The sequence below is a fragment of the Macrotis lagotis genome, chromosome X, assembly GCF_037893015.1.
Source record: "Macrotis lagotis isolate mMagLag1 chromosome X, bilby.v1.9.chrom.fasta, whole genome shotgun sequence".
Lineage (NCBI taxonomy): Eukaryota > Metazoa > Chordata > Mammalia > Peramelemorphia > Peramelidae > Macrotis > Macrotis lagotis.
In genome coordinates, this window is record NC_133666.1 from 12085705 (window position 1) to 12111564 (window position 25860).

Below are 25860 nucleotides of genomic sequence, written 5' to 3' on the forward strand. Positions count from 1 at the left end.
TAGGGAAATCTGGAAGGATTCACATGGACTGAAGCTGAGTGAGATGAGCAGAAGCAGAAAAACACTGTACACCCTAATAGCAACATGGGGGTGATGATCAATCTTGATGGACTCACTCATTCCATCAGTGCAACACTCAGGGACAATTTTGGGCTATCTGCACTGGAGAATAGTATCTGTATCCAGAGAAAGAACTGTGAAGTTTAAATAAAGACCAAGGACTATTACCTTTAATTTAGAAAAAAAAGCCTATTATCTTATTATGTAATTTTGCCATCTCTTATACTTTATTTTTCTTCCTTAAGGATATGATTTCTCTCTCATCACATTCAACTGAGATCAGTGTATACAATGGAAACAATGTGAAGACTAACAGAATGCCTTCTGTGGGGTGGGGGTGGGGGAAGGGAAGCAAGAATGGGGGAAAAATAAAATTAATAAAATCCTTCCAAAGAAAAAAAATCCATTAAAAAGGATATCATTCCTTCATATTTAATTCCTACCTCTATCTATGTATGCTTTTTTAACTTCCCTAAAAATGAGAAAGTTCTTATCAGTTATTGGTATCATCTTCCCATTCTGAATGTGATTCCTCTTTCCTGTTTATTTTTTATGCTTCTCTTGAAACTTCCATTTGAACATCAAATTTTCAGTTCTGTTTTGGTTTTTAGCTCAGGAATCTATAGTGATGGGATGATAGGTGAGGCAGAATGTAGCCTCACTTGCTGCCCTCTCATTGCATGTCTCTGCTATTCGTCAAGAATACTTGAAGATCTTCTATTTCATTGCATATCCATTTTTGACCCTGAAGTATTATTCTTGGTTTTACTGGGTAGGTGATCCTTGGTTGTAATTCCAACTCCTTTGCTTTCCAAAATATCATATTCCAAGTCTTATCATTCTTTAATACAGAAACTACTAAATCTTGTGTTCTCCTGGCTGTGGTTCCACAATACTCGAATTGGTTCTTTTTTTTTTTTTTAGGTTTTTTTTTGCAAGGCAAACAGGGTTAAGTGGCTTGCCCAAGGCCACACAGCTAGGTAATTATTAAGTGTCTGAGACCGGATTTCAATCCAGGTACTCCTGACTCCAGGGTGGGTGCTTTATCCACTACGCCACCTAGCCGCCCTCGAATTGGTTCTTTCTAGTCACTTGCGGTATTTTCTCTTTGACCTGGGAGTTCTGGAATTTGACTATATTATTCTTTTTTTTCCAAAAAGATTTTATTTACTTTGAGTTTTACAATTCCCCCCCCCCAATTTTACCTCCTTCCCCCACCCACCACAGAAGGCAATCTGCCAATCTTTGCATTGTTTTCATGATATACACTGATCCAAATTGAATGTGATGAGGGAGAAATAATGTCCTTTTTAAAAAAAAATTAAAGATTTTATTTATTTTGAGTTTTACAATTTCCTCCCTAATTTTTCTTCCCTCCCCCACCCCCCACAGAAGGCAATTTATCAGTCTTTACAATGGAGAAATCATATCCTTAAGGAAGAAATATAAAGTAAGAGATATAGCAAAATTATATAATTAGGTAACAGTTTTTTTCCCCTAAATTGAAGGTAATAGACTTTGGTCTTTGTTCGAACTCCACAATACTTTCTCTGGATACAGATGGTATTCTCCATTGCAAATGGCCCAAAATTGTCCCTGGTTTTTGCACTAATGGAATGAGCAAGTTCATCAAGGTTGATCATCATCCCCATGTTGCTGTTACAGTGTACAATGTTTTTCTGGTTCTGCTCATCTCACTCAGCATCAGTTCATGCAAATCCCTCCAGGCTTCCCCCTAATTCCCATCCCTCATGGTTTCTAATAGAACAATAGTGTTCCATGACATACATATACCACAGTTTGCTAAGCCATTCACCAGTAAGGGGGACCTGTAACTTTTCAGTTCTTCCAAGGTGGTATGATTTAAGAAGTGTGTTTACTACTCTCCTGGCCTGTGCTCTGGACTGTGAGTGACCACGAGCACTTTTTTCTACCATGGAACTGTAAGGCACGTCCCTGTTCCAATTGTGGCTGCAAGCTCTGATGTGCTAGTGCTCCTCCTCGCCCTAGGATTGTCACCCAGGACTGAAACCCAGATCTGATTATGGACAAAGCAACAGAGTTGTGCCTCAATGCTAACAAAGAGGCCCCTATAATCTTCTTCTGACCAGTTGTTCAACCTCTGTACCATCTGTGAGCTGAGAACTCCAGAAGCAGCAGCTGCTGCTGCTATTGATTCAGTGACTCCCAATACCCCTAGTTTGGTACGGCTAGTGCTCCACTCTTACTCAGGTGTGACAGACCATTCCTGCTCACCTTTGTCTTTGTGTGGAAAATTACTTACCTCTTCCATGAGTGGGAACAAATTGAAAACTTATCTAGCAATGGCAATTGAGAATGAGGGAGAAGATAGTTAAGAGGAGAACCCATAGGGAGAAATATTATTAAAACGTACAGAGAAGAGAGTATCAAAGAGAAGAGGACGATAAACTGGGTCAAGGCTTTTTGAACAGTCCATAAAGATAAGGATTGAGAAAAGACCATGAGATGAGACAATTAAGAGACCACAGGTGACCATGGAGAGAGTACTTTCCGCCGAATGATGAAGTAGGAAGTCTGAATGAAGAGAGTTGAAAAGAGAGTGAGAGGAAAGGAAGTAGAGTCCTCAATTGTAGAATATTGTTTCAAGTCTAGTCACAAAAGCAGAGATATGGAATGATAGCTAGTGGAGATGAATGGATCAAGTGAGGGTTTTTTGAAGATGGGCATATTTGTAGAAAGCATGAAAGCATCAAGGGGGCACAGAGAGATTAAAGATAAATGGGAAAGTGGGAATGAAGAGACAGTAATCAACTAGAGAAGCAGCATGGAATGGGCTCACTTAAGCATTTAGAAGGATTTGCCTAGGCAAGAAGAAAGCCACTGCCTCATGTGAGAGAGGAGTGAAGAAGGAGATAGCTGAAGACAGTATCTGAGTGATGTGAGATAAGTAGGGAAGAAGAGGGAGTTTGGGTGAATAGCCTTAATTTTTTAAAAGTTATTTTCTTTTTTTAAGGCAATGGAGTTAAGTGACTTGTCCAAGGTCACACAGCTAGGCAATTAGTAAGTGTCTGAGGTCAGATTTGAACTCAGGTCCTCCTGACTCCAGGGCTAGTGCTTTATCCACTGCACCTAGCTGCCCCTAGCCTTAATTTTTTAAGTGACATATAAAGCAAGGTTCTCAGTTGAGTGAGTAAAAAGAATCTTTCCTTCTTTATGGAGGAAAAGGTTTGAAAAACCTTCTGTTGAAGAGTGGGATAGTGAGTTCATTAGGGAGATGTAAATGATTGACTCACTCCAGTGAGGGCCAATTCAGATTACATAATATAAACTTGTAGTGGATTAGTTCATGATTTCTTCCAACTTCATTCATCAATACATGAATAGGAGCAAAAGTAGTGAATGGTGGGAGTAATTAAAAACTAAGGTTTGGCAGAGCAAAATCTTTAATAGGACAGGGGGACAAGGGAGTACAGAGAAGAGGACAGTGTAGAGTTGAACTGGTTTACTAAGGAGTCAAATGGGAAAGGGAAGAGAGTATAGCCAATGAAGTAGTGTCAGTTGGAGAAGGACCTAAGGTGTGGAGGGATTGGAGATCGTAGGGAAGATGAAGAGCAAGGTTTGGAATTGTAAGGCAGAGTGGTATAACAATAGATGGTGATTGGATAGAGAAATTTCAGAGTTCATGAAAAGGGAAGTGCTATTTGAGGGTAACGACAAGATCAAAGGTATAGCCATTGTGTGGGATAAATTTACCCACTAAAATAAAATTCAGAGATTTCTCAAGGTATGAAGAGAAAAGTTTTATTAAATGCTTGAGAATCAGACCCCATCTGCCTTAAAACAAGGAGAATGAGGCAAAGGGGACATGAACCATAGGGGCAATTATACATACATATATATATATATATATATATATATATATATATATATATATATATATATATATATATATATCCTAATGATATTCCCCCCACCAAACCTCATTAGTTAGGAATGTGATCTTTACAATCTAAACTCGTAAACTAACCTAAAGAAAAAGCATATAATTCAGAGACAGGTTATCCCCCCCTCCAGGATGAGGAATGTAGAAACATTTGGACTTCAATCCAGATAAGATAGCGTCAGTTTACTCTTTACATTCCAGTTAAGGTAACATTAAGTTGTTTGTCAGGGGAGCAGAGGCAGAAGAGACATAACACACAGTTCAACTATTTCTGATCTATAATATTCTACTGAAGAAATCTCAGAGTTTATCCCATTCACCATCGTTGTGTGTAGCTGTGGTGGATTGGAGTATTAGGTCATGGGAAATAAGTGAGTTGAGGAAATGGGAGGTTAGGGTGATTGAGGGAATATCAATTGGCATGTTGAAGCCCCCTAATATGAAGACAAGGGTTAGGAATGAGAAAAAGACTGTGAGACAGGCACTGAATTCATTGAAGAAAGGGGTGTATTCTAGAAATCTATTGAAAACAGCCACCATAGTCTTGATTGACTGATATAGATTGAATGAACTTCAAGGAAGAACAGTCACTGAGTGATGTTAGTAGGAGGAGAGCCTGAAAACAGCAATGGTGAGCAAGAAGTAATCCAACTTCCCCACAAAGACTAGTTGGGGAGTATAAGTGAAAGTGACACCAGTGCTAGAAAGTGTGACCAGAGAAGTTGTTATCAGGAGGGAGCCAAGCCTCAGTGAAAGCCTTAAGATGGAGGCAATACAAATTAAAGCATCTCTGAGGTACCACCTCACACCTCTCAGACTGGCCAATATGATCAAAAAGGACAACAATCAGTGTTGGAAGGGATGTGGGAAACTTGGGACACTAATACATTGTTGGTGGAACTGTGAACTCATCCAACTTCTCTGGAGAGCAATATGGAATTATGCTCAAAGGGCAATTAAAATGTGCATACCCTTTGAACCAGCAATACCACTACTGCATCTATAACCAAAAGAGAATATGAAAAAGGGTAAAAATATCACTTGTACAAAAATATTCATAGCAGCCCCTTTGTGATGGCAAAGAATTGGAAATTAAGTGAATGTCCATCAATTGGGGAATGGCTTAATAAACTGTGGTATATGTATGTGATGAAACACTATTGTTTTATTAGAAACCAGGAGGGATGGGAATTTAGGGAAGCCTGGAAGGATTTGCATGAACTGTTGCTGAGTAAGATGAGCAGGACCAGAAGAACATTGTACATTCTAACAGCAACATGGGAATGATGATCAACCTTAATGCACTTGCTCATTCTACTAGTGCAACAATCAGGCACAATTTTGGGTTATCTGCAATGCAGAATACCATCTGTATCCAGAGAAAGAATTGTGGCATTTAAACAAGGGTCAAAGACAATTACCTTTAATTTAAAAAAGAAACCCATTATCTTACTATGTAATTTTGCTATCTCTTATACTTTATTTTTCTTCTTTAAGGATATGATTTCTTTCTCATTACATTCAACTGAGATCAATGTGTACCATGGAAACAATGTAAAGACTAACAGACTGTCTTCTGTGGGGGATAGAGGGAGGGAAGCAAGATTAGGGGGAAAATTGTAAAATTCAAAATAAATAAAATCTTTTCTAAGAAAGAAAAAATAAGCATACACGTCAATCTTCAAAAAAAGATGGAGGCAATAAACTTGAAATTTGGACAGCTAGGTGGCACAATGGATAGAGCACCGGCCCTGGAGTCAGTAGTACCTGAGGTCAAATCCAGCCTCAGACGCGTAATAATTACCTAGTTGTGTGACCTTGGGGCAAGTCACTCAACCCCCTTGCCTTGTAAAAATATAAAAAAGACAAAAAATATGGAGGCAATAAGAAAGGAAAAGGTTTAAGATGAAATCTGGTTTTGTTTCTTATGATGCAAGCATGCCAGACAGTTCATTGGAAGGTTTGAGTAGGAATTATGGAGGGTTTGTTTGCAAGAGATGGGATAAGGGAGTGGTCAGTGGAGAGTAGAGAATGGGGTTTGAAAAATGACAAGAAGGGATTCAGAACGCAAATTGGAGTGGGGCAAATATGACTTAGTGAAATTATGTTAATCATTGAGGAATGAATTCCGATGGCTTATCATTGTCCATAAATGTTTTGACCCATGGTAAAGTTGTCCCAGAGTGTTAGAGTGCGGTGGGAAAAAGCCGGGAACATGGAAGGTGTGGGGGTAAGAAAGGTATGTAGAGCTAACGACAGATGGAGAGGTTGCCAGGGGCATGATGTAACTTCAAATCCTCTAAGATAAGAAGGAAAATGGTATCAAATTTTGCATCAAATTTCTCTGATATGAGTAATATAAACAATTAACAGACTTGTATATATATTATATTATATTTATATATATCTGGGGTAGCTAGGTGGTATAGTGGATAAAGTGCTGGGTGAAAGTCAGAAGACTTGCATTCAACTCTGGTCTCCATACATGTTTTGTCCTTTATTTTTGAAGAAGACATGACATCAGGGAGATGATGCTGTATTAAGCACATGAATTGGATTTGAGTGAGGAGTGCTATGTCATCAGCCTCACTTTCTCCTCCGCAGCCATCTGGGTCCAATGGCCAGATATGAATCAGGACAACTTGTCTCAGATATCACTAGTTGTGTGACCCTGGAAAAGCAACTTAACCCTGTTTGACTCAGTTTCCAAAAACCCAAATGGGATCATGAAGAGTTTGAAATGAAACAACTGAACAACAGCTATCTATCTATCTATCTATCTATCTATCTATCTATCTATCTATCTATCTATCTATCTATCATCTATATCTATCTATCTATCTATCTATCATCTATATCTATCTATCTATCTATCTATCTATCTATCTATCTATCATCTATATCTATCTATCTATCTATCTATCTATCTATCTATCTATCTATCTATCTATCTATCATCTATATCTATCTATCTATCTATCTATCTATCTATCTATCTATCTATCATCTATCTCTCCTTCCATCTATCTATTATTCAAGGAAGAATGGTATCTCTGGTGTGACGGCTGTCCAGCCCTTTTCAGGGTTACTTTCCATCTTTGATGTTCACCTGAGCCATCTGTCACCTGTGGCTCCAAGAAGTTATAGCATGAATCTCAACCATACCCTGGCAAACTGTTTCAGCATACAAGCTAAACCAGGTTTAAGGTAACTGAAGGAGTCTCAGACCCATCACTGAGTTAATGGGGCATCTGCCACAAGCATGTGAAGTCTTCCATTGGTGAAAAGGGCAGATGAGGACAATTCATTCCAATGGTCATGAAGGCAGCCAAAGCAGGCAACATTGACATCAAACTGCATCTAGAACCATCATCATTTATTTTGACTCCGTTTTGACTTTGGAAGAGAGAGAGAGAGAGGTCAACAATTTCCTGCCACTCAGCCTCACTTAAATATAATGTACACACTAATCAAAGACATCACTCATACCACTTTGCCATTCTCAAAGTCCTTTGGGAGCTGTAGTCACAACCCTGTACACAGATGGCCCAGGTCATAGGGTTGTTTCCTCACCGGAAGCAGCAGTGGGATTCTGCAGCCCCCTAGGTGAATGAGGAACCCTTTTAAGGATCACACTATTCACCTCTTTGTATGAGAAAGGGGCTAGGAAAAAGTACCCCCAAACTGTCTGCTTATCCAGCCCTGGCATAATTACCACAGCAGATGGGGATCCCACTCTGTGGTTGAAACAAAAAAATGTACAAAACCTTCTTCAAAGAAGATGCCATTCACCATCATGGTATGCACATTCATAGACAACACAAGATCCAATAGACCTGAAAGATGAACTCCTCTTGTTGCAAGAGAATGTAGCAGGAATCATATCCAAATAGCAGCCTTGAGTGAAACAAGGCTGTCAAATGAAGGCCAGCTTACTGAAGTTGGAACTGGACACACATTTTTTCTGGAGTGGCCACAGTCAAGGGGAGTACCATGAAGCTGGAGTAGGTTTTGCAATCAAAACTAATCTAGTCAACAAACTTGCATGCCCACCAAAAGGACTGAATGATAGGCTCATAATAATGAGTTGCCACTTGTAGGAAAAAGCCATGCCACCAGCATCATTGCCTATTCTACCAACATGACAAATCCTGATGATGTCAAAGAAAAAAAATTTATGAAGATCCGGAGACCCTTATCATTACTGTGCCAAAAGAGGACAAGCTTATAATGCTGGGTGACTTTAATATCAGGGAGTCCCCGGGGGGGGGGAATTGTAGTTTGACCCAGAGATTTCACTACTAGGCTTATGCTCCAAGGAGGTCCATGTTTTGTTTGTTGTTTGTTTTTTTATTTAAGGCAACAGGGTTAAGTGATTTGCCCAAGGTCACACAGCTAGGTAATTATTAAGTGTCTGAGGCTGAATTTGAACTCAGGGACTCCTGATTCCAGGGCCGGTGCTCTATCTACTGTGCCCCAGGAGGTCCTTGTTAAAGGCAAAAATCTTCATATTACACCAAAATATTTAAAGTAGCACTTTTTGTGATAGCAAAAAATTGGAAAAAATTAGATGCACATTGATTGGGAAATGGCTGAACTATGATACATGAATATACATGTTATAAGAAATAACAGGGGTGGCTATGTGGCACAGTGGATAGAGCACCGGCCCTGGAATCAGGAGTCCCTGTGTTCAAATTCAGCCTCAGACACTTAATAATTACCTAGCTGTGTGGCCTTGGGCAAGTCACTTTAACCCCATTTGCCTTGCAGAAACCTAAAAAAAAAGAAAGAACAAACGTGAATACAGAGAATCATTGAAGATCTATATGAACTAATATACAATGAAGTAAATAGAACTAAGTAAACAATATGACTACAATGCTGTAAATGGAAAGCAAAACCATAAACAAGTTAATGTTGCAAAATTACAAAGAGTAAGCACGACACCTCTGCAGAGGTGCAACCTATAAGTGTTACACATTGCACATTCAGAAATTTTTGATGTATCAATTATATTGTTTTTCTTCTCCTCTTCTTTTTCTTTTTTTTTTTTTGTTTAAAAAACCCAACTGTTATTTGTTTGATGGAAAATCTGTCTAGAAAGAGGAACTTCAAATCTGGTATGTGGTCCAAAATCTGAAAATCCTGTCGTTACTGCATTAGAATGCTTGCATAAAGTTTCAGAGAGTCTCCATCTTTACTGCATGTAGAGAGAGTGTTTTGGAGGCTAATAGCGAAGGGAATATTGAAAGCCTAAAAGGTAGATGGTTTTAAGTTAGCCCAGGTAAGCAATGGTCTGACAGTAGGCAGATGCCATTGACACCTAATTGGTTGTGAAAGGGTCAAAAAGCAGAATGTATTCACTGAGATACTAGGTCCAATATGTTGATTTCTACAAAAGTCAAATTTCTTAGCAGAGCCCAATACACTACACCTCAAAGCACTTAGTAAAACATCACATGCGATACTGAATGCAACGCCACTTAGAACATGTTCTAGTGTATGGGTTCCCAGACTCAAGGAAAGTTCCTGGGCTGGAGGATGTTACTACTAGCATGTTCCAGAGTGTCTATGGGTATCCTGGAACTATTAGACCATGCTTCTGATCCTGAGTTTATGAATGACTAGCCCAATCTTCAGGAGCTACAGGTTATACTCTGTTCTATTAAACAAGTATTGGGCTAGCAAAGTGCTGCCTCTGGAATCAGGCCTGTGACTCTCCGAATAGAGATTACCCTGGATCTAGGAAAACTTAGTTGACTTTCATGATGGTACCAACACTCATATTCCTCTTTTATCTGAGTCACTTGGCAAGCTCTAGCAATCTTTTGGATGCTAATGATCAGGTTCTCCTTCCTGGAGTTCCTTAGACCTACTCTTTTCTTCCTGCTCATTATGGAGTCCAACTAACTGCTCAGGAAGCAATAGGTGGTTCCATTTCATTGTCATTGATGCAACAGACCTTTCCTACTGACCTTCCAAGTTGTATTGGGCTGAAAATACACTTTCACTATATCTTTTTTGTGGGTTCTACCACTCTAGAAATTATTTAGTGCCATTATTTAAAGTTACTTGGAGAGGTTTAGGGGAGAGTTCAGGTAAGTCCCTGACTTTACTCTGTCCTCTCGGCTGTTTCCCCACAATAAATGTTTAAGCTTAGTTTACATTATTAAAAATTTCTCTATCACTTTCCTGAGTCTAGACAATCAACAAAACAATAAATCAAAGCCTTGTTTTATAGTGTTATCTGATTTCAGAGGTATAAATTCTCACACTGAAAATTTATCATCTCTGACCTGGTATGGGTTGGCATCAGTGCATCCCTGCCTTCCTCTTTTTTACTCTATAACCAAAGCTTTGGGGTATATTATCTTTTGGACACAGTGTCTCATATTGTTATCCATCTCTGATAGGTAGTCTCCAACTTAGAGATGGTGAACATATAAGTCAGTGGATCACTGTTAAGTCTATATTAGAAACTGAATCCCATATACATGATTTCTGAGCTTCTCAATGATTATCTACTTCACAAGTTGAGAATTTCAATTTTTGAGTGGGACCAAGTGAGTTTCTAGTGAATATCATTATTTTGGTATAAAATGGTCATCATAAAAAAGGGAAAAGTCCCTACATGTCCAAAAATATTTATAGCTGCTCTTTTAGTGGTGGCAAAGAATTGGAAAATGATGAAACGCATATCACTTGAGGAATGGCTATGCATGTTGTGGTATATAAATGTATTAGAATACTATTGCACTCTAGGAAATGATCAGCAGGCAAATTTCAGAAAAACCTGGAAAAACTTGCAGGAACTGATGCTGAGTGAAATGAACAAAGCCAAGAGAACATTTACACCTTAACAGTAACATTGGTGATAATCAACTATGCTAGACTTGGCACTTCTCAGTAATATAATGATCCCAAAGATTCATAATTCCAAAAGACTCATGATGGAAAATGCTGTCCACATCCAGAGAAAGAACTAATGAAGTCTTGGGGGCGGCTAGGAGGCACAGTGGATAAAGCACCGGCCCTGGAGTCAAGAGTACCTGGGTTCAAATCTGGCCTCAGACACTTAATAATGACCTAGCTGTGTGGCCTTGGGCAAGCCACTTAACCCCATTTGCCTTGCAAAAATCTAAAAAAAAAGAAAAAAAAGAACTAATGGAGTTTCAATGAAAATTGAAACGTACTATTTTCACTTTATTTTTTATCTTTTTTTTCTTTTTGTTTTGTTTCTTCTTTCACAACATGACTAATGTGGAAATATGTTTAACATAATTGCACATGTATAAGCCATATGAGATGGCTTGCTGTCTTGAGGAGGGGAGAAGAGGGAAAGAGGGAGAAAAATTTGGAACTAAAAATATAAAAAATGCAAATTGAAAATCATGTTTACATGTAATTAGAAAAATGAAATATTATTTACATAATTTTCCTAAGCCTTCTAGATTACCCTCTGTATGTATCATAGAAAATGTGTGTGTATCTACATGAGTTCAAATTGGTGCATATGGAGAGGCAGTGCAATCAATCAACCAAATAGCACCTATTAAGTACCTACTGTGTTAGACAGTAAGCTAGGGGCTCAGAAAAGAAAGTCTAAAATTAAACAGTCCCTGCTGTCAAGAAGGGGGAGACAACTATGTATATGCAAAGGAATTATTTTATGGAGAAACTAAAAGATGAGGGAATCAGGAAAAAACCTCTATATAGGTGTTTCTTTAGCTGAAGTTTGAGGGAATTAATTGTTCAAAAAAGTGAGGGTAAGAAGGGAGTGTATTGCAAGCATGGCAGATATTAGCAAGGCAAAGCCGGGATCATGAATTTCTAGGATAATTTATTGAGGGCTGTAAGGAACTTCAAAGGCCTAAGGGGTTGCTTGTTTTAAGTTGTCCCAAGTAAGCAATGGCCTGACAGGTAAGAATAAATAGATGCCACTGGCAACAAATTGGACATGAAGTAGTCAGAAAGCAGATTATATAGACAGATGCTGGGCCCGATGCTGATTTGTACAAAAGACTAATTTCTTACTTAATTCAATCCTCTTTTTTTTTACCGTGAGAAAACTGTACCCAGAAAGCTTAAGGAACTTGTTTAATCCATAGGAACTTCATGTGTGAGGAACAGTTAAGAGGCTAGTTTGGTTGGCCTAGAGACTGAGGGGAGAAGGAAATGTCTGATGTCTGAAATGATCATTTGAGGTCAGATCATGGACTTACTACTAAATAGAGGAGTTTGCATTTGCTCCAAGAGGTATTAGGGGAGCCATTGGAGTTTATTAAACAGAGGAGTGAGATGTGCTTTAGGAAGGCACATAGGAAAATGACTTTGGCAGCTATGTGGAGGATGAATTGAAGAAGGTGGGAAGTGGGGTGGCTAGGTGGTGCAGTGGATACTGCACCGACCCTGGAGTCAGGAGGACCTGAGTTCAAATCCAACCTTAGACACTTAATAATTACCTGTGTGACTTTGGGCAAGTCACTTAACCCCATTGCCTTTCAAAAAATAAAAACTAAAAAAGACGGTAGGACATAAGATAGGAGGATCAAGTGCGAGGTTATTGAAAAATTCCAGATGAGAAGTGATGTGAGCCTGAATTAGGGTGAGAGCTGTGTGACAGTTATGAGAAAGATTATATGTAGAGGAGGTGGAACTAACCAGTTGCCAACTGGTTAGATACATATGGTGAGGGAATGAAGAGTAAGCAACGGCACCAAGGCCAGAAGCTCAGCAATTTTTAAGTCCTGCCTATGTGCCAGACCCTGTGCAAAGGGCCAGGAATACAAAGAAAGGTAAAAGATAGTCCCTTATCTCAAGGAGCTCCTATTCTAATGCGGAAGTCAACGTGCAAACAACTATGTACAAACAGGACATATAAAGGATAAAGTGGAAATAACTAAAAGAGGAAAAACACCGGAATTAAGGAGCATCAGGAAAGGCTTCTTGTAGAAGGTAAGATTTTTTTTATGAAACTTGAAGGAAGGGGAAGTTAGGTGGCATAGTGCATAAAGCACCGGCCCTGGAGTCAGGAGTACCTGGGTTCAAATCTGGTCTCAGACACTTAATAATTACGTAGCGGTGTGGCCTTGGGCAAGTCACTTAACCTTACTGTTTGCCTTGCAAAAAAAAAAAAACTACAAAAAAAAGAAACTTGAAAGAAGTCAGGAAAATCAGGAGATGGGAATGAAGAAGGACAAAGTTTCAGGTGTGTGAGATAGCAATGAAAATACTTGGAGTCTGGACATGGAGTGTGTTGTTAAGAAACAATAGAGGGGCCAGTGTTACCAAATTACAGAATATGTGGTCAGGAGTAAAGGTACTTAACACTGATGGTTCCTTGACAGGTAGGGACTAAATTTAGTCTCCTTTTGTATTCCCAGCACTTAGCATAATGAGTAGCACATCTTAAGCACTTCAAAAATGTTTATTGATTGAAAGGTCTGAGGGGGTCAAGTTATGAACTGCTTTGAACACCAAAGAGAGGATTTTACATTTGATCTTGGTGGTCAGGAGTCCTTGTTATGTTTTGAATAGAGGGAACCACGTGGTCAACAGAGGATGGACTAGAGTAGGGAAAGACTTGAAGCAGGGAAACCAACCAGTAGATTATTGCAATAGTTCAGATGTGAGATGATGAGGGCCTGCACCAGAGTGCGCGCAGTATCAGAGGAGAGATGATGGCCTATACTAGAGATATTCTTAAGGTAAAATAGACAATATTTGGCAACAGACTGGATATGGGGGTGGTAGGTGAGAGAGTATGAAGAGTCAAGGATGATGCCTATGTTGTAAATCTGAATGTCTGGGAGAAAACTGAGGTATATGTTGCAGAAGGCATTCTCAAGGAGTTTAGTCAAAAAAAAGAGAGAAGACTCATGGAATAGTAGCTAGTGGAGACGGATGGAGTAAATGAGGGTTTTTTTAAGAAGGGGGATCATATGGGTGGGTTTGTATATAGTAGGGAAGAAGGCAGTAGGCAGACTAAAGATAAGTGAGAGAGTGGAAATGATTGAGGGAGAGTGATCTGCTAGAGAAGCTGGATCCCTCGTGCATGTAAAGGTATTTTCCTCAGCAAGGAGAAAGACCAACTATTCATGGGAAGCTGGTGAAGTTGGATATAGTGGCTTCTGAGTGATGGGAGATGAAGAGGAAGAGTGAGGAAGGAATGCTTAGTGAATGACCTCACTTTTTTGTAGGAAAACCCCATGGGAGGTGAAACAAGACAAAGTTCTCAGCCAAGAGTGTGGTGATGAGTCATTATGGGGGAGATTTGAGCAGTGATGAAAAGGTTTGGGAAAGATGTGATGAGTGGTATAGAAGTCAATTAGTAGAGAGGTATCAAAGCATTTCCTTGCTCCAGCAAGTGCATAATTCAGATCGTGCAAAGTTTTGTAGTTCTTTTTAGCTTCATTTGACAACAAACGTACATAAGTGAAGTTGATGAATGGAGGAGTGATCCAAAGCTGGGATTGAAAGGGCAAGATCTTCAATAGGATAAAGAGAGTATAGGGTTGAACTGGTTCACTAAAGGGTCAAGATAAGGAAGGGATGAGTGTATAGTCCACTGTAGGGCTCTGACTAGGAAAGAACTGAAGGATTAAGGGACTGAAGGCCATACTAGAGAGAATGAACAGGTTTGTGAGTAGCAAGATTAAAGGAGAGATGGAATGACTAGGCTGTGATCAGATAAGGGAATCTCAGTATCCATGAACACGGATGCATTTGTGGATACATCTGTGAGTGATGGCAGGATGAAGGATATGACTATCTCGGTGTGTAACTGTCATGAAGGGGAAGGAGAGGACATGGGAAATGAATAAGGTGAGGCATTGGGAGGTGAGGGTATTTGGGAGGTATCAATGTGCATGTTTTGAAGACCCTTAATATGAGAGCAGGAGTTGGTGATGAGAGAAAGATTGTTGAGTCAGGCACTGAACTCACTGAAGAAAGAGATTATTGCGTTATGAACAGCAACTATCAGAATTTGTTTGGGTGGTAGATATGGATTGAGTGAACCACAAAGAAGAGGTTATTGAGTGATGCTGGAAAGGGAAATGGGAAAAGGGAATATTCCAACTCCAATACCTCTATCAGTGAGTTGAGGGGAATCAGCAAAAGTGCTGGCACAGGAGGAAACCAGGTCACAGTGAGTACAAGAGGCTAGAAAAAGAAGGGAAAAAAAAAACATTTAAGATAAAAAGCAAAGTTGTTACCACAGAGTAAGTCTGTAGCACTCTAAAGGGTACAGTGTTAGGTTTGGATAGCTTTAGCATGGGACTTTGCTAGTTTGCATTTAGGGGAATAGGAAGAGAGGAACTGGGTAGTGGGGAATGGAAACTTGGGTTTGAATAATGACCAGTGGGAGGTTAGAATCACTGGAACGGGCAGGGTATGACTAGGCGGGAGTTTGTTGATCATTGAGGAATGAGTTCAGATCGTTTATCAACATGTCCAGTGGTTTGGCCTCATGGGAGAATTTTCTACTTGGCAGTTCAGTAGAGTTGCTGAACGGTTTCGATCCTTTCCCTACAGGCAGGTCAGACCAGATCAGGAGATTGTCAGAGGGAGCAGGAGGGAGTGAAACCTCTCTTTCCCTCTGTTACATTTAGGAGGTGGTTACACTTTCACTTTAATGGCTGTCCCTGTCTTTTGTGGGGTAAAAGGGTCCCCTGCCACCAGGAAGAGGCCAGGTGGTAAATTTTGGAATCTGAAAGGAAGAATGGCAATTCCCTCAACAATTGACCAAGTCCTTAACAGCTGGTTTATATTTTTCATAACAATTTCCAAATGGTGTTGCTGGGCTTTAGGATAAAAGTGTTCAGGTAAGTGGAACAGTGTAAGGTAAAGCTGGAAAGGTAGAGTGGTGCCAGATTTATTTTTTGCAGGGGAAGAGAATTAGGGGGTTGAGTACCAGATTTAGGGGTTTGTGTTTTACATTAGAAGTGACAGGGACTCACTAAAGGTTTCTGCACAGCAAAGTGATGCTGTTTGTGTTCCATAGTAGAATGAACAGTCTATTTGGAGTCAGATGATTGGGCTCCTTACTAATTATGTGAACTTGGGCAAGACATGTCAGCTTTCTGAGCTGGAATAGCTTCTTTTGGGAATGGGTTTGATAGTCTGAGCCTGGGGGAATGAATTCACTTATCTTTGGATCTGGAGTCCCAGGGTCTGATTCATTTGATTGGGGGGTGAGTAGCTTTGCTGTTCAGTCATTTTTTAGTTAGGGCTGACTCTCTGTGACCCCATTTGGGGTTTTCTAGGCAGAAGACTTGTTGGGTTGTGCAAATACTGAAAAAAGAGTGGTCAGAAAAGTCAGAAGACTATCAGGAAAGAACGGTGGAGAAGGCCGTCCAGGAGGACGCATCAACAGTGTCAAAGGCTGCAGAGAGGTTAATAAAGGTTACAGCTGGAGAAAGGCCCTGGGATGTGTGAACTGGAAAATCAAATGGTAATTTCGGTGGGTAGTTTTAGTCAAGTGGAGAGAATGAAAATGCCACATCATAGAGTCAGAAAGAGGGCGAGAAAGGGCAGTGGAGGTTTGGGTTGTGGACAGCTGCTTATGGTCCTTGAGGACCCCAGCCGGGGCTAACGAGGACAAAGGCCTCCAAGCCCCGGCTGCCCGCCGTCTCGGGACATCTTCATTTCCTCCTTTTGTGTTTGCCCAGGAAGAGGCTGCACAGGATTATATCAGCTCTGTGTAGATGAGGCAGTAGGAGTGCAATTCGGGCCGGCAACTTCGTGACGGTTCTGTGGGCTTGCATCCCATTGATTGGCTCGCAAGACGTGTTGGTGCGGTCCAAGGCCATTGGGAAGCTCCATAGAGGTTGCGGCCTTTGGTTCCTCCGAAAGGAGGCTCCTGTCCCTGGTGCTTTCAGTGTCGCGGAGAAGCAAGACTCGCAGGTCGGCGGCCCGTTTCGGTTCAGCCAGCCTGGCCATGGGGTTTAGACAGCAGGAGAGGCAAAGGGCAGTTGGCTGGAGGGGTGGAAGGCCGGAGGGAGGGCGTGGTGGGTTTTGATTCTTTCCTGGAGGGTCTGCAGAAGACAGGGGCCCGTTTGGAACCAATGGACGGGGAGATGGCGGATCGCTGAGCTGCCCAGCCTGTTAGAGCACATGGGATGGCGTGGGGCGCCATATATATTGCAGGAGGCCCGGGCAGTGCCATGGGGTGAGGGAGGGCGTGGTGCTGGGGGAGGGGACGGTCTCCGAGCGGACCTCGCCCTCCCCGGCTTCTCGGAGCACAGGGCATGTGCCCCTTGCAGCCCTCTGCGCTGCCGTGCCCGAGGCTCCTGCCTTCCTCCACGCCAAGGCTCTGAGCCCGCCCAGAACGCGGTTGCCGGGATACGGCTCCGCCCCTTGGTTGCTTTCCCCGCCCCCGGCCCGCCCAGGGCCGCTCGCGCTCTGTTTGGCCGAGGACCGCGGCGCCCGCCCCCCCCGCCCCAGGTCTGGTGGCTCCGGGAGCCGAGAGGCGGCGGGATCGCGGTGACGTCAGGCAAGAGGCGGCCCGGCCGGCGCGCCCGGAGCCCCACTGGGAGGAGAGCCGGAAGAGCTTCCGGGAGTTCGGCTCCCCCCGGCCGCCCGCCTCGGTGCGCTGCCCTCCGCCTGGCGCCCTCCCCGGCCTGCAGCCCCGGCCCCGCGAGCCGCGATCTCGCCCGACAGTGGCCGTGACAATGTCTGTGGTAAGTCCCGGGGGGCCGCGGCCTCCACCTTCCCGTCTGCCCGCGCCCCGAGCGGCCTCTCCGGCCACGGCCGCCGCTGGCTGTCCGGCGGGCCCCCGGGCGGGCCGCGTGGCTCTCTGACAGCCCCAGGAGGCGGGGCGAGGGCCGCCGGCCGGGGCCACACCCCCCCGAATCTGGAGGCAGGATCCCTGCGGAGAAGCGGGGGGTAGCCCAGGGGGCAGCCGGCGCGCGCTGCCGTTTGTGCGCGGAAACCGTAGTGTCCACACGCGGGTGGGTGTGCACGTGGGCGTGGCCCCGGGAGGCGCGGGGGGGTCTGTGCACCGCGGCCGACTCGCGCCCACCTAGCTTTGGCATCGCCGTCGGGTCCGGGGAAGCCGGGCCGCTGGCACCTGGGCATCCGACAGGGAAGTTTTCTTTCAGGACTTTAAAACGAACGCGGATCAGGCTTGCCGAGCTGCTGAGGAGTTTGTCAACATTTACTATGAAACCATAGATAAACGAAGAAGGGTAAGTGTTAGGGCGCTGCAGCTGCTCCCGCTCCCGGGGCCTCCTCTCACACTTGGCCCGAGACGGTGCCTGAGGCACTGGGGACTTCTGGCCCTCTAACGGCCACTAGGAGGGCTTTAGAGCTGCCTTCAGCCTTCGAAACTTTCTGCCCTAATTCGTGCAACTGGCCACATTTGCTTACATAGTGAAAACATGGGCCCACTGGTTTCAGCACCATCCAGCCACACTCCCCAACCCTTCCCGTACCGAGTTTCCATAGATCTTCTTTGGTAAATCTCTATGGTTTGTTCACCAGCTAACGGCTGAATTGAGTATACATTCCACTACCATTGATGGCATGCGGTTGGGAATAACGACTATTAGCTATACATACATGACAAGTGCTTTTGTTTTCAGAAAAAATTACAAAGAACAGAAATCTCTATGTTTACCTTGAATTTAGGTACTGACTAGATTGTATCTGGACACAGCTACTTTAATTTGGAACGGAAATGCCATATCTGGACTAAATGCTTTGAATGAATTTTTTGAGACGTTGCCTTCCAGTGAGTTTCAGATCAGTGTGGTAGACTGCCAACCTGTTCATGGTAAGATCATGGCCTTTCTCATGCAATAAACATTGTGTGCTTAAGTAATAATGTTAGATTTTAATTATTCCAAGCAGATCGTTAAAGAATTTTATATTATGTCACTGGTCAATATCTTAAAACAGACTCAAGAATCTTAAAACCTAGAAAAGGACCTAGTCTTTCATTTAGCAAATGCAAAACTACAGTACTGAAGAACCCTCCTCTAGAGGCTTGCAGATGTTGGATCTCAAGTCTTGGGCTCTACCCCGATCTTGTTTTGGGAGCTGAAGCAAATCAGAGCTCTTCAAACCAATGATATTTTAGGAGGGAATACAATTTTAGAGTCATTCAGAAGTCAAGTATTTGACCTTTCAGTTCTCTCCCATTTGAAAGTCTTTTCTCTCAATATCCTGGAATAGTTTCCTGTTTGTGGTGATTCATGTGCTTACCTGGCTCATATAGTGAAATGTTAGGGTTAAATGGGCCTTTAGGTGCTGGGGAAGGAACTAGAGAACTTCGCAAGCAAATACTTCCCTGCTGGGCCCTGAAAAGTCTAGCTGAGAGTTACCCAGATTTGCTGAATAATGTATTCAAACTTCTTAGACTCCTTTCATGCTTCAAAAAAAGCATTTCATTGAATTTGGACTACAACTGCAACAATGAATAGATCACGATCTCTTGCCCCTCAGGGTAACTTTTTCTTTTTCCTCTTTTCTGGTCTTATTTTTGGGTGACTTGAGTTCCCCAATTACAGCACCTTGCTAAGGAGCAAAGTGAATGAGATGTGTTGAGAACCACCATGTGAAATGCAGCCTTCGTACCCTATGGAATCTTTGACTTTGTATATTCACTCACCTATCTAGAAGGAACAAGACTTTGATATGTCTTTGAAATGCACTTGCGCATTTAACTTATAACTCTGGGGCACATAGTACAGCGGGATATCTTTACATCATCTATGATGATGCTGGAGTTTAGTTACAGGACATGACAAGATCAGTTTCAGAAACATTTCTACTATGTGCTACGAATGGAACTTGGATCTGTGGAAGAAAGGGGAGGGAAAGGCAAATTCATTTTTTCCCTTATGGAGTTTAAATTCTGCTGGGAGAAGAGAGCATGCTATGCGGACCTCAGATAATTGGAGGAGGAAAAGAGTATCATCATGGAGGGAAAATCAGGAAAGGCTTGTGTGGTAAAATGATCTAAAACATAATTAAAAATAAATATTGAGGCAGAGGTGATAAGGAAGGGAGGATATTTCAGAATTAATATTATTACTTTTTTGGAGACGGAATGAAGACAGGAGAGATATTCCCTATGTGAAGACACAGACACGGGGAAGTTGGATATTGGGTTTGCTAAACAGCAAAGAGGAGAGGGTTTTAAGGGGACTTCTATAGAAACACATCTCCCAAGGGAGTTTGGAGTCAGATGGTGAAGGACTTTATGTGCCAACCTGAGGAGCCTGTGCTTAGTCCTAGAGGTTGTCCAGAGGCAGCGGGTGGCATTTGGGCTGTTGAGTGACATGAGAGCCAATCTGGGTCTTAGGATGTGGAAGTGGAAAGAGGAGAGGCTATTTGGGTCCTGCTGTATCTCACTGAAAAATCTGCTGTTATGGGTGTCACTCACTATTCTCCCTCTTCTTCTGTGTGTAGAGCAAGCCACTCAGAGCCAAACAACCGTCCTTGTAGTGACCTGTGGGACAGTGAAATTTGATGGGAACAAACAACGCTATTTCAACCAGAATTTCCTGTTGACTGCCCAAGTCATGCCAAACAGCACAGTGTGGAAGATCGCGAGTGATTGCTTCCGTTTCCAGGATTGGTCTAATTAGACCTGACCAAAAATGGAGCTCTCTTGTTCCTGGCCCAAATGCTCCAGTATTCTTTCTTTAAAATGTCTAAAATTCATCACATTTTCCTCCTGTCTAGTCTATTTCAGAAGCACTGTAAACCCAGGGTGCACCTTAACTGATATGTCTTTAAAAATGACTTAAATTCTTAGTAACAACTTTTGTGGTCACTCTTAAAAGCAGTGGAAATGTCTTCAACATGCCTTTTAAATACCCTGTTCCTGAAATCCTGAGCTCTTATTACTTTGTTAAAAGATAACAAGCAGCATAAACCTCATCCATCACAAAAATGGAATCCTTTCTCCACACAGCATCCCATGGGCCTTCTCATTAGTTAGCATCACATCATGGAATGGACAAGGTCATACAGGGTTAATAATACACAGACATTCACCTCCTTTCAATAAACGTGAAAGTAACCTCAACTTAGGAGCCATTGATTCAGGACAATCAAAACACTGCTGACTTTTACTGACTGGGTTTTCATAACTACTCTGGAAATGTACTTGTGAAGTGATGCTCAGATTGTTTTTTTTAATGAATTATAAAGCTAATATTAAAAACCAGTAGAACCAAACGTTTTTGAAACTAAATATATTTGAATAAAGAATTTGAATTCATAAATATCTTTTTGTAGTTACTACAAGTGTTCATCAACTTCTTTGTATATATTCCTCATCAATTTTGCTTTTATATAGTTGTAATTAATATAGACACTTTTCTCTGGTTCTACTGTTTTTACTTTGTACTATTTCATAAAGGGTTTCTCCCCTCCCCTCCTCATTTTTTGTTTATCTTCATTATTAGTTGATTTATTATTATGGTATACCATTATACATTCCACAATCTATGTTAAGTATTCTCCTATGGTTGGATGTGTTGCTTCTAGTTCTTTGAAACTACAAATGTTGTCATTTTACTGTCAATGGGCATAGTGCTTTCCCCCTCCCCTTTTCCAAGATACTCTCAGATTCTACATCCAAAAACTGAATTACTGAATCATGGGTTGATGGTTTTTGTAATTTCCACAGTGTGTTGCTAGATGGCTTTCCTAAAAGATATGATGGCTTTGCATTTCACTGGCCAAAAGGAAAGAGAGAAGAATGTTTTGGAGTGGACGGAGTCCAGCTAAGTAGGTCAAGTGGTGGGTTATATCAAAAAATGAAAGTGGTATGAAAACAAAAGGTAACAAAGAAAGCTCTAGTCTGGTAGTGTGCATTCAAAGGAAAAGGAGCTGGTCACTCTGAATGACTTCCCTCTCCTTCCCTCCTCTCCTCCCCTCCTTTCAGAATGTGATTCCTTGCTCTTTCATTTCAGTGCAGGCTGATAATGTCATAGGTGGCCCCTGAATTCACAGAATAATCGTCTGCAAGAGGGGTGGCTTCTAGGTTTTATATGGAGAAATTTTGTTAACCTAACTGGTTTTTTCCTTGAATTTTTAAGCTGTTGAGTTGTTTAAAGAGAGGCAGCAAGGATAAGTGGTTACAGATCTGGTTCAATCCTGCCTCTGCTACACGCTGGCTGTGTGACCCTGGGCAAGTAACTAGCCTCTCAGTGGCCAAGCAGCTCTCTAGGAATTGAAATTGTAGAGTGAAGTGCCAAGGTGCTTTGGTAGAGAAAGTGCCCTCACTCAGGAATACCCAACACCTTTAAAATAGCGAGTCCAGACTTAGTTGTTTAAATGTCATTGTGATTTGTCCACTGGGGGAAAAAGCTGCTTTCATATAATAGATGATCTTTATTATAGATTTAGTTATTTCCAAATTCCCTCCCTCAGCTCCCTGCGCCACTCATTATGAAAGCATGAAAAATTAAAGCGTATGAAAAACAAATTAGAATTAGCCCTTTTCTACAAGACAGTTGTTTATGTAAACAAAATGGACAAAAACAGGTCATACCTCATCTCTAAACTTTTCAATGTGTGGAAATATATTTTGCTAATGTCTAACAGATTTAAAATTGTTTTTTAAAAAGCCTTCAACTTGGTCTGTTTTCATTTTAATAGTTACATATTTGTGTCAGTTTTAGGATCATAAAAGCTGGAAGAGATTTTACAAGTCATCTAGTTCAATGTCTTCATTTTAAAGATGGGAAAATAGGACCTGAAAGATTAAGTGACCTTCACAAAATCCTCTAATTATTGCATGGCAGTCAGTATTCAAACACAAGTCCTCTGACCTAGATTCAGTACTCAAAATCAGAGATTTAGAGCTGGAAATGACTTTAGGGGCCATGTAGTCTAATTATTTCTTCCAAATAAAGAAACTGAGAACCCAAAAGATCACTTTTGGTAGTAAGTTCAAGATTTGAACATAGGTCCTAAGATATCAAAGCAGAAGTGCTTTCCACTGCACCACTTGCAATTCAATTCAACAAATACATTACTTTTGCTTACTCTGTGCCAGCCATTGGGTATACGAAGACAAAAAAATGGAAAAGTCTGTATTCTCAGGCTGGGGGATACAACTTGAATACAAATGCAAGATAATTGGGGGAGGGAGAATGTTGTAATATCAGGTGGGCTTTGTGGAAAAAACTGAAGTGAGGAAAGAGTATATGCTAATGAGGAGGGGGCCATGGTGGATGAGAGTTTGTGAAGGCATGGAGATAGATGTGATTCTGGCTTGGGGAAAAAAAGTTAGTAAATAATTGTCTAGGGCATAAAGCAGGTGAAAGGGAATAATAAGAAACACATCTGGAAATAGGTGGGAGCCAGACCTTGGAGAGCTTTAAAATTGGAGAGCTTTAAAAACTCGGGTCAGGAGCCGGTGATCGAATCTAGATTCAACAGACAAAAAGCTGGAGGTTTGGGAGCAGGGGGATGACATGGCTAGAAGATAGACCTTTGGAAGAGGATCTCAGCAGACTGGACTGGAGAGCCAGGAGAGATGGGAGGCAGGGAGCCTGAGGCAGTTAAAACAGTCCTGGAGAGAGGGGGCGGGATGAGAGTCTAAAAGAGGGATTTGGCCCTATGTATTGGAGACAAGGGGAGCACTCAGGCTGAATGTTCTTTCATTCCTTAGAGAACAGCAGATATGTCCATTTTTTTATTCCACAAGAAACAGTGACCAGAAAGGACAATGATCAATGTTGGAAGGGATGTGGGAAATTTGGGACACTAATACATTGTTGGTGGAGCTGTGAACTCATCCAACCTTTCTGGAGAGCAGTTTGGACCTATGCCCAAAGGGGCAACAAAAATATGCATACCCTTTGATCCAGCTATACCACTACTGGGCCTATACCCTGAAGAGATGATGAAAAAGGGCAAAAACATCACTTGTACAAAGATATTCATAGCAAGCCCTGTTTGTTGTAGCAAAGAAATGGAAATTAAGTAAATGCCCTTCAACTGGGGAATGGCTTAGCAAACTGTGGTATATGTATGTCATGGAACACTATTGTTCTATTAGAAACCAGGGGGGAATGGGAGTTCAGGGAAGCCCAGAGTGATTTGCATGAACTGATAATGAGTGAGATGAGCAGAACCAGAAAAACATCGTATACCCTAACAGCAACATGAGGGTGATGATCAACCTTGATGGACTCGCTCATTCCATCAATGCAATAACCAGGGACAATTTGGGGCTGTCTGCAATGCAGAATACCATCTGTATCCAGAGAAACAACTGTGGAGTTGGAACAAAGACCAAAGACTATTACCTTTAATCTAGAAAAACAAAACTGTTATCCTATTATATAATTTTGCTATCTCTTATACTTTATTTTTCTTCCTTATGGATATGATTTCTCTTTCATCATATTCAACTTAGATCAATGTATACCATGGAAACAATGTAAAGACTAACAGAATCTTCTGTGGGAGGTGGGGGGAGGGAAGCAAGAATGGGGGAAAATTGTAAAACTCAAAATAAATAAAATCTTTCTAAAAAAAAAAGAAGAAATAATGAGTGAGTTGTTGATATACATGGGAAGATGAGGAAATGGGGAGAGCTGAAATTCCACTAGGAGGCCTTCTGGGGAGCTGATTTTGACCTCAAAGGCAGACACTGAATTCTGTTCAGGCTGCATTGCCTGTTTGGGTTGTGTTTTTTTTCCAATTTTAATATTTTTAGTTATTTGTTTTTTCCAACTACATGCAATGATAATTTTCACCAATCAAGTTTTGGAAAGGTTTTTTTTCTCCCTTCCCTCCCCCTGACAGAAAGCAATCTAATATAGGCTCTACATGTGTAACTATAATAAACATACCTCATGTTGTGAAAGAAGAATCAAATCGAAATGGAAGAAAAAATTAGAGAGAAAAAAACAACATGATACATAAGACAACTTTTAAAATTTGAATATAGTAAGCTTTGGTCTGCATTTAGACTCCACAGTTTCTTCTCTGGATATGGATGGTATTTTCCATCACAAGTCCATTTTTGATTACTGTACTGCTGAAATGAGCAAGTCCATCGTAGTTGATCATCACATAGTGTTGTTAGTGTGCATAATGTTCAGTTCACTTCACCCAGCATCACTTCATGTAAGTCCTTCAGGCTTTTCTGAAGTCCTGTCACTCAAGATTTCTTATAGAACAATAGTGTTCCCTCACATCCATATACTACTATTTGTTTAGCCATTCCCTAATAGATGGGCATCCCCTCGATTTCCAATTTTTTGCCACCACAAAAAGAGCTGCTATGAATATTTTTGTCCATGGGATTTGGGTTGGTTTTTAAACAAGCACAAGGAAAGGAGACCAAGATGAAGATAGCCTCACCTTCCCCTTTCCTGGTGGGGGCAACTGTATGGGACTACCAGTGAGCAAAATGAAATGTGCTGTTTCTGAATTATTTTTTGGCTTTCAGATATAGACAGGATGACGGTCTGCCAGAAAAAACAGCTTGAGTTTCCCTCATTAAGAAACCTCTTGGTGACTGTTATTTCTTTTTTTATATATAAGATGCTGATATCTTTTGGTTTTTATATCTACTGCATTTCCAAATATGTCCCTCCCCTCTCCCATCCCCAGAGAGCCATCTCTTGTCACAAATCAGAAAAAAAGAAAGGTAAAGAGATGAAAAAGCATTTCATCAAAGCCGAGTCTGACAGTATATGCAATGTTCAGAATGCATAGTCCTTCTGCAAAGAGAGAGGTGAAAGTGTTGCTCATCACCCTTCCAAAAACTTCATTTCCCTTTCTGAGTCACCTATGACACATACTCCCTGCTCTCATCATAGCAGACAATTTTGCTTCCTGCTTTCCTGAGAACAGAGGCTATTTGTTGTGACCTCCCTCTTCTCCCCAGTTTT

The 25860-nt window shown here is 41.5% G+C and overlaps 1 protein-coding gene across 1 annotated transcript; it reads left to right on the top strand.

The window, feature by feature from the left end:
- Positions 1–17435: 17435 nt before the first annotated feature.
- Positions 17436–21213, top strand: LOC141500153 (NTF2-related export protein 2). The gene is made up of 4 exons (XM_074203104.1): positions 17436–17670; positions 18091–18177; positions 18620–18764; positions 20405–21213. Exons 1-4 carry the CDS (start codon positions 17662–17664, stop codon positions 20581–20583), a joined length of 420 nt encoding a protein of 139 aa, XP_074059205.1. The 5' UTR covers positions 17436–17661; the 3' UTR covers positions 20584–21213.
- Positions 21214–25860: the final 4647 nt, after the last annotated feature.

Excerpts from the sequence above, each read along its gene's own strand:
- LOC141500153 (XM_074203104.1), top strand. Across the intron at positions 18,178-18,619 it reads CCATAGATAAACGAAGAAGG|GTACTGACTAGATTGTATCT; the intron begins GTAAGTGTTAGG and ends CCTTGAATTTAG. Across the intron at positions 18,765-20,404 it reads AGACTGCCAACCTGTTCATG|AGCAAGCCACTCAGAGCCAA; the intron begins GTAAGATCATGG and ends TTCTGTGTGTAG.